The sequence below is a fragment of the Dermacentor albipictus genome, chromosome 2, assembly GCF_038994185.2.
Source record: "Dermacentor albipictus isolate Rhodes 1998 colony chromosome 2, USDA_Dalb.pri_finalv2, whole genome shotgun sequence".
Classification (NCBI taxonomy): domain Eukaryota; kingdom Metazoa; phylum Arthropoda; class Arachnida; order Ixodida; family Ixodidae; genus Dermacentor; species Dermacentor albipictus.
This window is the reverse complement of record NC_091822.1, coordinates 93,812,734-93,826,279: the sequence shown is the minus strand read 5'-3', so window position 1 is coordinate 93,826,279 and position 13,546 is coordinate 93,812,734. Positions and strand designations below refer to the sequence as shown.

At 46.0% G+C, this 13,546-nt stretch overlaps 1 protein-coding gene across 1 annotated transcript in view; it reads right to left on the bottom strand.

Annotated features, from left to right (window-relative positions):
• LOC135902700 (tissue alpha-L-fucosidase-like) overlaps positions 1-11,770 on the bottom strand; it is a 28,679-nt gene extending 16,909 nt beyond the window's left edge. The window contains exons 1-3 of the mRNA XM_065432925.2: positions 11,532-11,770; positions 8,788-9,319; positions 85-372 (exon numbers count right to left, since the gene is read on the bottom strand). Coding sequence (XP_065288997.1) covers positions 85-372; positions 8,788-9,128 — 629 coding nt within the window. The 5' untranslated portion in view covers positions 9,129-9,319; positions 11,532-11,770. The remainder of the gene's footprint in view (positions 1-84; positions 373-8,787; positions 9,320-11,531) is intronic.
• Positions 11,771-13,546: the final 1,776 nt, after the last annotated feature.

Genomic DNA, 13,546 nt, shown 5'->3' with positions numbered 1-13,546 from the left:
GGATGCTGATGATGATGATGATGATGATGCTGATGATGAAATGCCACGTCAACTAAGCACCGTAAAAGTCGACACAAGACTAACCTATTCACGATCTCCAGGAGTTCCGGAAGAGTCTTGGCTGGCGGAAACGAAGCAGTCGAAAACCCCGTCGCGTTGTCGGCCTGAAAGAGCGGGTGAAACCAGTCCATCAAAGAGTGGTACAGGCCGAACCGCATCCCTCCGCGGCGCCTGACGGCATCGGCCACGTCCCCGACCAGGTCCCGATGTGGCCCCACATCTTGGGCGTTCCAGTTCCACGAGACGTTCGAGGGCCACAGGGTGAAGCCATCGTGGTGCTTGCTTGTCAGCACCACGTACCGCGCACCCGACCTGAAGAAGGCATATGCGTCACGTATGAGTCAGCAGTGATTACAGGGTAAGCAAGGCTCACCAGTATCGCGAGACAAAAAGGTGTGCGTATATCTGTGCATATGTGTAGAGTGTGCGCACGTTTCTTGATGAGTAGTTATGATTATGTAAGGTGAATATTACATTAGCAAATTCACAATAAGATCACTTATTAGTTGACTACGTGGCCCTGCGTCAAACACACACCTTGTAGGTTGACAAATGCATGTTTTTGTTCGCACGCAGGGACATCAGCTAGGGTATTAATGCCTCTAGTTCCTCCCTCCTCTCAATGGTAAAAAACAACAACAAATGTTAATGCCATTTTGAATGTCGCATGTGCAATATTACTCCGCCACAAAGCATGAGGCAGCAACACGCATTTACCAGTAACAGCTAATAATTTCTTTTCTGCACTCACTTGGAGAGGCGGCTGGAGGTATGAATTGGCCTTTGCGACTTTCTCAATGGTTATAGCGGACTGCTTCAAGAAAAATGTGAACAGTTTTTATAAGTGATGTATGCCGTGCTTGACATGTCCTCTTTTCATCGGCCCGTTGGAATAGTTTCGTGTACATCTCCAGAAATACGGAAATCGCTGTACTCGAGTCATCCAGTCCATCACTTAAAAAAAACGCCGCCTCACTGCGCTTCATAACAAGATAGCGACAATGATAGCTAGCGCGAGTAATTTCAACGCTGGCATTTGAAAAAAAAAAACGCAGTTTCGCCCGAAAGACGAAGCTGCGTTTCGCCTGAAAGGTGATCATTCCATTGCGACAGCAAATTAGCAGACAGCCGTACCAAGTAAGAATAGCACTCTTATCGGCCGTATCAGCTTGTAAACATTCACTTGCTAACTAAATAATAAGGGTGGTGTCAGCGTGCACAGCAAACATGAGCACATCACACTCAATGACTGCGGAAACTAGCCGCGTAAACGCTGGCGTGAGGAAACGAGGCAGCAGCAGCGAGCGAAGTGACATTCGTGCTTTCTATCGCTTCAACGCAAAGCGAGCGCCGAGGACACACAACGCGCACAAACGGTGGAAAGGTCTTGGTAAGTCGGCGCTACGTACTAAGACTCAGACGGCGCCCAACAGACGGCGGTACCAAGCCAAAACAGAGCGGTGGATTCGCCGCTGCAGCAGCTTTTTGGTCAAGCGTAGACTGTTTGGGCATCCCCGAACGCAGATCACTCTCAAGACACGGCCGCGCGAGTTGCAGCCGTACAGACACAAGACTTAAAGGTACGCTGAAGGCAAATACTAAATCGGCGTGGACTGTTTAAATATCATTCCAGAAACCTCGCAATTATTTTTTCGTGCCGAGAGAAGACTGTTTACGAAAAAATTGCATCTGAAGTGTCCGAATACCTTTTTCGAAATTCAGATCTCCCGCCGCCCAACCGGGGGAGTGGTGACGTTGCATACGCCATCACCACCCTTTGCTGCCATCGTTGAGTAACGGCGCCCAACAGACGGCGGTACGAAGCCAAGACAGAGCGGTGGATTCGCCGCCGTAGCTGCTTTTTGGTCAAGCGTAGACTGTTTGGGCATCCCGCGACCTCACACGGAAGTTGAATTCTCTGTTCCGTGCAGTTTGTGCGAGTTTCGTGAGCGAGCAAAACCAGCGCAGCATTACGCCATATCAAAACTGCTGAAACGCGAAAGCGTGGTCGGCGCAGATTCGAGCGAAAACGGAACCTTTCGGCCGCCCGCGTCGTTGTCAAGGGTAATTTCAATTAGTTCTTTCTAAAAATGAAATACAACTTGACAAGTATATTGCATTTTATTTCATCTTACAATACAAGGATGTATTTGGCAACGAGTAGTTGAGTACTCGGACGGAATTTAACTGAGGACTGCTTTCGTCGTCGGGCAAGTGCTTGAATGTCCCGGGAGAGCCTCTAATAATTTGCTGCATTCACCTAAATTTCTCGGTTATTAAGGCTCTGTTCCCGATAATACCGACGCCTTAGAGATTCTCTGGCACTAATCTATCACTTTAGCTTGCCTTTAATGCCCGTTTAAGAATTTTGAAAAAATACCTGCAGCACGTATGAAACGTTTTGGCCAGTGGTGTTTGTCGGTTTCTCGGAAAGTCGGGGCAGGCATGCCACGACACAGCCGCGGTACTTTGCACAGGTTAGTGCACATCAGCGGCTCTCTTCTGTCACAGGGAAATTGGGATCAGTAATCGCCCACGCACACGCCCGCCTTTTTTAATTTCATTGCGATTGTTTGCCTACTCTAGGCAAACATCGGTATGATGTTTGCCTAGAGTAGGCAACATCGGTATGATGTTATGATGTCCGTCCGTCCGTCCGTCCGTCCGTCCGTCCGTCCGTCCGTCCGTCGGTCCGTCCGTCCGTCTGTCTGTCTGTCTGTCTGTCTGTCTGTCTGTCTGTCTGTCTGTCTGTCTGTCTGTCTGTCTGTCCGTCTGTCCATCTGTCTGTCTGTCTGTCTGTCTGTCTGTCTGTCTGTCTGTCTGTCTGTCTGTCTGTCTGTCTGTCTGTCTGTCTGTCTGTCTGTCTGTCTGTCTGTCTGTCCGTCTGTCCCTCCGTCCGTCCGTCCGTCCGTCCGTCCGTCCGTCCGTCTGTCTGTCTGTCTGTCTGTCTGTCTGAACTATTACACCATGTGACCCAAGTTGTCTACCAACTTGAGCCACTAGGTATGTTCTCGGGCAACTATAAAGGTAGCCTCGGCAAATACTATAAGGCAACCTGGATGCAGCAAAGTTTTGCTACGTAGGTGAAAAGGTTCTGGAAAATAAAGTACAACGCAGTGACAGTGACAAGAACTTTATTAGAGTGTCCTGAGGAACTTGGTTTAATTTTATTTTATTTTGCGCTGAGAAAATTTTATTTTCTCAGTGCACTTTTTCTTTGAATTTTATTTTCGCCTGCTAAGTGGCTCTGCCCTCGTGTTCACTGCCTTGCATTTCCTTACATTGCACTACGCGTATTCCTCAAGAACTTACATGAACAAACAAGACTTTCTATCCGAACTACGTTGCCTACGTTGAACATCCACTGGGCTTAACTCCCTACTTATTGATACAAAAGTAGAGACAGTCTCCATTTGCCCATATAAGGACATACGGACGCCATCTATCTATATTTAATGAAGCTAAAAAGTTTCTAGTTGTGGTGTGTTATGATATTCCTCAGAGAGCCCTTGCGATTTTCTGTTCTATCCATTTTATTTTCGAAGGGAGGACATAAGCAACAAACGTTTATGCTTCAATAAAAAAGCAGTCCAAAACCAAGCACAGACGCATTTCATACAAACCTTCCAGTAGATCTGTCTTCCCCAGTAATGTCATTTGTCAAGGTTACACTAAAAGATACTGATATTCCTGCTCACTAGTGTCAGAAATTTACTGTGAGAACGTGGTAATGATATGTAGAAATACGAATGCTGAAATTCTAGCTATGAGTGACCGGGTGTTCCCGGGAACACTCTAGTCCGTGAGCCTGTCTACTCGAAGAGGCTGACATTATTTGCACAAGAAATTGAAATGCATAATCGACTAATTAAAGAAATTCACTAATTAGCTTTATTAGCTAATTACCTTATGGCATCTATTGCAATTCACAAATTCTAGCCTCGGAGTTCCCAAGGCGGATCCATTTCAAACGAATTCTCAGGACAAGAAACCAGTTTCAAGATACAAGATTCTTACAAGATACAAGATACAGATACATGCGGTAAGAATGCACTGTCGTTCCACTTTAACAATAAATTGTTCGTGCACCTAAAACCGGAAGGCCAATGTATTTCTCCGAACGTTGCGGAGAAATACATTGGCCTTCCGGTTTTAGGTTCATGCACAATTTATTGTTAAAGTGGAACGACAGTGCATTCTTACCGCAAGTTTGACGGTGCATCCTCCTAAATGGTGCCATCCGCACAATTCTTTTCAAGCGGATATGTCTCGCAGTCTCAACCGCAGGAATCTGTAAATTCCAATACGTGCCAAAATATAGTTAGGTACACACCTAATTGATCATTTTTTGTTAATAAGTTGGCTATGGTTTCAAATTAATTTTTTTTCATGTCCGCCTTTTCGAGAAGATCCAGGTCATGGACTAGAATTGTGCTATTTCCCACAGGCAATATTTAGAAATTTTCAAGAGGGTTCGCTGAAACGCCCTATATAAGACATCCACGCAACGAAATGAATCTTTCAAGAAAACTTCCTGTTGAGCTATAGTTGGTTCATCACTTAAATACAGGAGTTACGGTGCCAAGCTGACGACCACGAAATGAGGCACCAACGACATATACGGGCGCCAACCTGCAACTGTTTATTCGCCACGAAACACGCAATTTTATACAATAAACCTAAGTGCGAAGTAATCACAGTAGAAATAAACTATCAAATGGGATAGGAGTTAACACTGCTCGCAAACCAGCGATCTGAACTGAATTATCATAGCCGGTACATAGAATCACACGTGCATTACAGGCGCAATCCGAACATCCAACCAAATGAGGCAGCTGTACGTTCTGAGACGGCAATTACAGGCTATCATTTATGAACGACATTTCATTGCCACTCAGTCCTGGTGACGACGTGCTAACACACTTACTTCCTGCTCTTTTTATCAAGAAAGCCTCGATTATCTCCTTTTGAGTGCCGTTTATCACCTTCCTTAGAAAGGTAGTTTTGTCCAGGAGTGGCACACAACTACAGCACTTGCAGTGGTCTGCCAAGTGCCCGCTCATGTTGCTGCTGACCGCCAACCGGTGGTCTCTCGCTCGATCATTAAAGCGTCGTAACCGTTTGTCCAATAAAACTTTTTCCGCACTTTACGGGAATATCGTAAACTGCATCTCTAACACAATCGGTGTAACGTGTGGCGTGCTTCTTTGAAGCATGTAGCCGGCAGCCTATTCGCCACCAGAGAGCAAATCTTAGCTCGCTTACATGGGACGGAAAACACAATGCCAACATTGTTTCTGCCTGCGACGTTCTTTATATTGGCTGACACCTTATGTGTGTGAGAACACCATTCGCTCCCTCGTATGCGAACACTTTCACAGGACAGCTTGAAGCAGACCTGCTGAAATCCTCCCCTTTGAAACCCACACCTATCTGCGTTACATTGACGGCATATTTATGATATGGGAACACGTCACCAACACGTTAACCGGCTTAGCCATTTGAATCGCTTTCACCCGACTCTACTAGTTAGATCAATTTCCTTGACACGATAGTCTACATAGAAAATGGAAAACTGAAAACAACACTTTACCGGAAGCCTACGGATAGCCAGCAGTATTTAGACTACAACAGTCGTCGCGCACGACACTGCAAGCAAGGACTTTTTGTCGGACAAGCGAAACGAATAAGAAGAATCTGCAGCGAAGACCACGATTATATCCACTACCTAAATGACCTTAAAACAACGCTAGCAGAAAGAAACTACCCACAAGTTGCTCTCGATAGAGCTTATGATGTCGTGTCAAGATTGGAGAGACCGTCGGAATTAGCGAAGAAGCTGCCTACACCAGAATCTGACAGACCGCCAGCCTTTATAACAAAATATTCTAATGTACTCCCAAACATAAATAACATCCTACGCAAATGCCACCCAATATTATCAAGTAACGAGCGTCTGAGAAAAGCGTTCCCGGATGTACCAAGGTTTATCTATCGCCGCAGCAGGAACTTTAAAGACATGTTAGTGCACGCAAAAGTCAGCCAGCAGCATTCCCCCGCAATAAAAGCATGTTGTCACCCCAGGTGCAAAACATTCAGGCACCTTCAAAGCGACATTAAAATTAAAAGCACCGCAAATTGTTATAAACACGAAGTCAAATCTAGCTTTACTTGTAGCGCTGTTCTGTGTCTCTGTCACGTCACTGTCTTTTTGAACTGCGCTAAAGGCTTTGCCATTGTGAGTAAACCGTACCAACTATAGCCCAAGAATCAGCCTTGTTACTTGTACAAGTTCGGATGTGATTTACATGCTTGAATGTTCCTTCTGTAAGAAACAATCTATCGATGAAACGGGACATTCAATGAACGTCATATTAAACGGACATCGCGCGGACACAGCTAAAAAACTTGTATATGCCGTAGCCGAGCGTTGCTACCAAGCAGCTCATAACTTTAATGAATTTAAACCCTACATCTCACAGTCAAATTTCTATTCAGAACGAGAAAGAAAATACAGAGAATCATACCTTATCCGTACGTTGAAGACATTGCAACCAATAGGCAAAATGAATACTTCTTTTTAGGCCAGTTGGTTCATCTTGAAACCTATGGGTAACAGCGCAAACAGACGACCACAAGGAGGGAGACACGTACGCACATACGTGCAAGTGTTTCCCTTCTTTTGGTCGTATGTTCGCGCTGTTACCCATATGTTTCAATAGGCATAAACGTTTGAAGGCAGCTTTAGAATCTATTCGCTATGCTAAACTTCAACCTATAGGCAACAACACTTAGTTTGGTTGCTTGGTAGTTCTTTTCTACTTTTTTTCTTTCCGTTTTTCTTTCTTCTTTTTCTTTTCTTTATTTATTTGGTCCGTTTCAATATTTTCATTATTTTTTTTTTGCGAGCACCTGTTTCTGCTGCTCCTCCTACTATCTCTTTCACAGACACGATAGGCCACGACCGCCAGACACGCCGGCTGACACACGGCTGTTGACACTTGATTCACAGACGGCCGTGTCCCTGGCCTTGTGCACAGCACTCCTTTATTCTCAACTCAACACTCTCGCCGTTAATACATCTTCGCACGTTGCCGCGCCCACCCCCTTACGCCCCCTCCCCTTTAGAAGACCCCCACCTATATATACTGTGGCGAAGAAAGCATATGTCGCCTTGAAGAAGACAAGTTCGAAACGTTGGCTCCTGCTTTCACCTTGTTCTCGTTTTACTCGTTTTCAATTTTCATCTCCCGCGTTCCCCCTATTTTCCCCAGCTTATGTGCGTGTGGTGTTACGTGCGTGTTCATTGTTTTGACTTCTGCACTTTCTTCCCGCGTTTTATCTCCTGCAAGAGCCTTTCGCACACACCCGTAATAACGCAGGAAGGAAGTCGAGCGTCTTCCAATCGGATGATGTGATTACTAAAACCTGTGACGACATTGTGCTCGCATGATTTCATTAATGCCGAATGGAGGCACGCGTTCGCTATTCCCCTCTTGATAAGTTCCGAATTTGCGCTGTCAAATTGTAGAAGGGCTTTTCTTAGCCCTTGGGTTTTACATCCAGCGCATGTGGGCCTTCGTGAACCAAGTTTAAGGTCGAGAAATTGAATTCAGTTATCTTGTGGCAATTTCCACGTGAAATCTAATCCGCCAGAGTTCAGAGCACACATTGATAAAGACAGACCAGCTCGTTCTATTTACTCTATTTGTGCAATGCTAACAAAAGTGGGGAGGAAAGTAACGTCTAAACAATCAATCACGTTCGTGGGCCAGTAATTAGTAACAGTTATCAATTATATTTTGGAATCAATTATTCTTATTTGTAATTGGTTACCTTTTTCTGCAACCTGTACAAGTGTGCTGTGTATGGAGCTTATCGAATTTAAGTGCGAAGTAGTGCATCGAGAGCGCATTTTTTTATAACAATGTAGCGCCCTCTGTCGGGAAATTGAGAAGGCACGCATGTCCGCCAGCATTAGAAGACAAGAAAAATAAGGTGCATGGTCCGCGTCTTTATCGCGGTATCACGGTGAGCACGGTATGGCGGGTAGAATTCTGGAGCAAAACAGCGGCAAAGCAAGCAATTGAGGATGCTTGCTGCTAAAATACCCCCAAGGTGATGCTCCTATCCATGTCATGGCGAAAGCTTCAAGTGTGGCTCGGCGCTGTGCTCCATCAACGAGTTGGCTCCGAGTGGCACCCATTGGGCCTCTTCTCTCTCAATTCATCCTGCTGAAAGTCGTGACAGCGTTTACGGCCGTGAGCTTCTTGCCAATTATACCACGAGTCAACACATCCAACACATTCATGAGTGCCTGCCGTCTCACATCTTTACCGAGGTGAAATCGGCTTCTGTCACTTTGTAGTGCCATCTCTCGTTAACTGGAAGAGGTGCACTGGCATTAGAAGACAAAGGAAATGAAGGTGTGGGGTCTGTCGCGTGCACGTATGCATAAAGGATACGGTCGGCAGGATGCACTCGCACCACCAGACACGTTGACCTCTTTTACTTGTGTGCCGTCCGCACAGTAATATTTTAGAATGATAGCATCCCTGGCAGGAATAGCATGTGCTGCGACAAGATGGAACTGTGCGAATCACTCAAACATACTGACTGCCTCAAAATGCCTAAGTGACCTTGGCCATCGGAACTCATCAACTGCTGATGTGTGAGCCAATCTTCTGCTGAGCATGGAAAAGGAAATGTGCGTTAGAGCACGCTCACCTCGCGAAAATGTCGGCCCAGCGGTCGGGGTCGAAGAACTCGGCCCTAAACTGCGGAGCGAAGTCCTGGTACTTGAAGTCCGGCCTGTAGTAGCGCCTCATGAACTCCTCGTGCGCGGGATCTCCTTCGCGCCAGTTCCACCAGAACCACTCGCTCCCGAAGCCCGGCACCGAGTACACGCCCCAGTGGATAAACACGCCGATCTTGGCCTCGTCGAACCACGAAGGCAAAGGCCGAGTATCCAGTGACGGCCAGTCGGGGCTGTAGCGACCGGCCGAGGAAAAACCTGCCAGCGCCCAACAAACTATGAGAATAAGTAGACACGCCGTAGACAGGCTCATTTTGCTGTCCGGCACGTGGTTCACGTGGTATCCGTGCCCAGAAGTTGCTTCGGCCTCTTGAGAATCGCGGTATTGGTGAGCTCCTCCACCTCGACAATTAAGCCGTTCCTTCTTGAGTGGTCCAAGATCTGCCAGGTGAAACGAATAGCTGGACTTTGTGAATGCCAGCCACCGTTCGTCTAAAGGTTATCCTGCGCAGCCGTCATTCGAAAAAGTTACTCAATTGTGAGTACCGCCTATGTCATCTCAAGCTGTTTCTACGCAATAACGGCACGAGAGAGCCCATTGTTTGCCATCTGTTCAACGCAGCTGCTCAATCAAACGCGAACAGAATTGATCTAGTTCTGTAATAGCCTTATCTGGAGCAGTGCTTTTTCTCCACGTGCAAACTGCGATCAACACAAATGCACAGTGCATTTCGCTTACAGAAACATGCAGTGGCAGAAGAGCACGCAGCGGTCAACGCTTGTTTATGACCTCTTTATAGAGACTTGAATCGTAGGGAAAGATAATCAATGAGAAGACGAGTGACGTACAACAGGACGCTGCCAGCTCAAGAGGACGTTAGTGGTACTTTCGACGCCGGTCGCCTTGTTAGCAAAAGGAGGGGTACATGGGAGGCGGATTGCATTAAGTATGTTCATCTATATTTATTGTAGATTGCCTCCGTACCTTTCAAACATTTCTCGTTAAATGCGACGGTAGCAAATCGAGCTGCCGTTTTATCTGGGGCTCACCAAGACAGCAAACTGAGACCACCTTTGTGGAACGTCACACGTGTCAACAACGCTAAAAAAATCCCAGACACAACACTCCAAGTATGCTGGCCCATGCAATTATTGTGTGCGTTTGGTGCTCTCTGTCTAGGCCGTTTCACAATTTGAGTTTGAACTTATTTGCAGCAAACACCAACAAAGGCAATGTTATGGGTGACCAGGAAAAAACTTGTTTAGGACATCTTGAGGAACCTGGACACCGCAACAATAAGCAGCACATGCAGGATTGGTGAAGAGTGCAATACAATAAGACAACACACAGTGCAATGCAACATTTCATCTTGTATGTTCTAGAAATTAGACATATGCTTAACAAATAGAGAAAAGAATTAAACAACACAAATTGGACATGACACCATAAGAGAGCCATAAAGCACAAGCGACCAATTTACCAATGTTTGCTTATACTGAGAACAGCTAATCAGTGAAGTCCGCGCAAGCGCACTGGCGGCTGGATAACATATACAGGGCTATCTAGCTTTGTTCATAGAGAAAGTCTTAGGCATTAAAGATATCTTGCGTTAAAGATCGTAATTGTGAGACAGTCTCTGTACAACATGATGAGGCGGACACCATTTGCAAATAATTGCTATTACAGTGATTTAGTCGTTCTTGGGCCTAAACACGCTGTAACGTAATATCCAATTACTCCAACATTTCTGCTTAGCACCCACATCGAGAAACGCCACCTCAATACCAGCGGCGAATAAATTGATGTCCCAACTAGCATTTCTCTCACACTTTGCATGCCAAACTGCTGAACCGAGGTGGTGAAGTTCGTCCGATAATTTATTGAAGTACCTAGGAAAATGAAGAGAGGCATGGTATTTGATGGAGAGATTACCAGGAACAAATAGGTAAACGGCAGGAAGGCTATCTTTCTCAAATGATAACGTCACTGAGCATAAGAAAGCTTAGGGACGATGGGCATCAAATATTCACTCAACCGAACTACATCGTTTTGGTTAACATTAGGTTGCACTGATTATAAACCGCAATTAATCCCGGTAATACTGTGCGAATAGTTCCTTGCATGTATTAGAGTTCTTTATTATTTTCACTTAATATTTTCAGCACTTTTACGTTGCGGTAATGTTTAGATAAAGCGAATGAAAGCTCTCTCACACGCTTATAGGAACACGAAAATATGTGCTTATACTTAAGTAAATAAAAATACAGGATTACACAATTCACCATATTCTAAATATAATCGCACGAGATTTCAAGATTTGATAAGTCACAAGTAAGTCTTAAGTTCATACTAACTACGTTAGATTGCTATGAAGGGACGTAGGCCAAAAATGCCCTTTCAGTGAACAAAAAGTCTACTTTCAGGCCGATACATGAAAACGCACTGTAGAATAAAGGTTGGATCAACAGGCGTAAAGTGCCTCAGGTAGACCTGCTGTCTAATACGGGCGCACTTTTGATCGCGATCAAGCCCGATACCGATCGAATTTCTTGGTCGTGATTGGCTCCTTTGCATAAAATTCGCGAGAGAGCCAATCGCAGTCGCGAATTTCGATCCGGATCGGTCCCTATGGCGATCAGAAGTCTACGTGTGACACCGGTGTTAGGCGCCTAAGTATCGCCGTTCATCCTCGTTACAGCCAAATAGAAAGCCTACCTCGAGATGCGTGTCCAGTAGTTTTCTCGGCCGTTTGATTACTCGTGTCCTCCATTTAGCAGAACTTATACTCAGGCAACAGAATGCTGTGAATGCTAACACGTATTTACATCCGCATTTCAGGTATGACGCAGTCTTGAACAATCGCCACGAAAGCAACAAGTCTTACATCGTCGATGCGGACAGCCGGCTAGCTACGCATACACTTTCAATGGAAGTGCTCAGTTCTCGCTCGCGCATGACTCAACGCGGAGCAAAAGAATAGCCTGCTCAGATAAATGTCGTACTTTTTGCGAACGAACGTTATTTATTGCGGTAGCAATTGCGCAGACGCTTAAGGCGCCGACGTCATTGTTATGCGGCCATGATATCGGCGCTCATGCGCTTCCAACGCGTGAGAGGGCTGGAAGGTGGCCTTCTGAGGGCACAGAACACTTGGCTGCAAGAGCAACGAAACCAGATAGACGTGCCATCTCGCTGCGCTAAATCGGCTCAGCCAGGGAAGCGATATGGCTAATTCTGTTGGCCACGAGCGCTGTGCGCACACACATTCTTAAGCATGAAATGCTTTTAGCTCGCGCTGTCGGCGACCTTCAAGTGACCTTGAGCCAAAAGAAACGGTACCCTCAAACCAGTACATCCGGGCAAGTTGTAGAAACGCTTTTGTGGGATAGTCCCTAGACCGATTTTAATGAAATTTGTCGCATTTGAGAGGCAAAGTTAGACTCTATTGCCTGTTGGAAGCGTAATTTCAATTAAGGGCCTTAATTTTGTTAAATGTTTTTTGAGAATTCGTAAGTTTGAAAAAAAATGGAAGCAGGAAGTTTATAAATTAATAGCTCTGCATCAAGGACAGATGTCGCGGTTCTGTAAACAGCATCCATTAGATAATTCAAAGCGGACAAATTCAATACGTCAATTTATATCTTACGTGAATTTGTTACGTTGCGTGCAAGGGTTCTGCAAAACCTGCATTTCCATATTACTGAATTTTTTAGATTGCATGTGTAACATAACAATTTTGTCGGTGTTAGATTACTATTACATGCAATTCATATTGTCACGATGCAGAACAGGACGTGCAACTTGGGCGTAGCCAGGGGGGGGGGGGAGGGCTATGGAGCTTCAGCCCCCCCCCCCTCCCCGAAATTTTTTTTGCTGTCGTGCGCCGCCGATCAAAACAACCCACGGCGCCGGAAATCATGCTGGATTTTGTCAAGAATGCCCTTTTCACGTTCTGAAAGATATTTCAGCGCGAACATTGCGAAATCGGGCTGGATTTCGCGGCAACGCCCATGCACCAGGAGTCACATAACGCAAGCAGCCCCATCCGAGCGCAAAGTTTCAAGGTCGTTTAGATGGCGAACGGGGTCACCGCGGCACCCCGCGGAGGCCGCGGAATCTACGCAGCGCCTGAATTTCAATTCCGAAACTTTATGGGCAACCAGCGCTGAAATTACGCGCGCCGACGGCAGCGCCGTAATACACAGCCTAGCGACCGGCGGGCGCAGTTTACAGTAGCACATGCTACGATTTTGCATCGCCAAATTCACCGCTCATATTGAAGCACATTCGTCCAGCAACTAATCTGTCTGGGCACCGACGTGCTAGAACGCAATAGCGCATGCGCTCTTCGCAATCCGCGTGGCCATCGACAGAACTTGGCTGGGCGCATCGGGCTCAGCAAATTGATGAAGGCGCGCGCGTCCGTTATTGCTAAATATGTCGTGCCATCCTCGTGGCCTCCCTGCCGGGCGGTGTCAACATATTTTAGTTACACACTCAAACTCCCGTAGCGCCTCGTGGTCAACGCTGGTTCCCCATAAAGTTCTGATAAACTTTTGAAGCGAAACGCGCACTGACATTTCCAAAGTCGTGCTTTAGATTTTCAACTCCGGAAATTTGTGGGTTTAATGTTGTTACAAACATTTGACGCCAGAGGTGCATTGACTTTTCTAAAGTCGTACATTGGATCATACAACGAAGCCAAATCAACATACTATCAGACAAGTTGG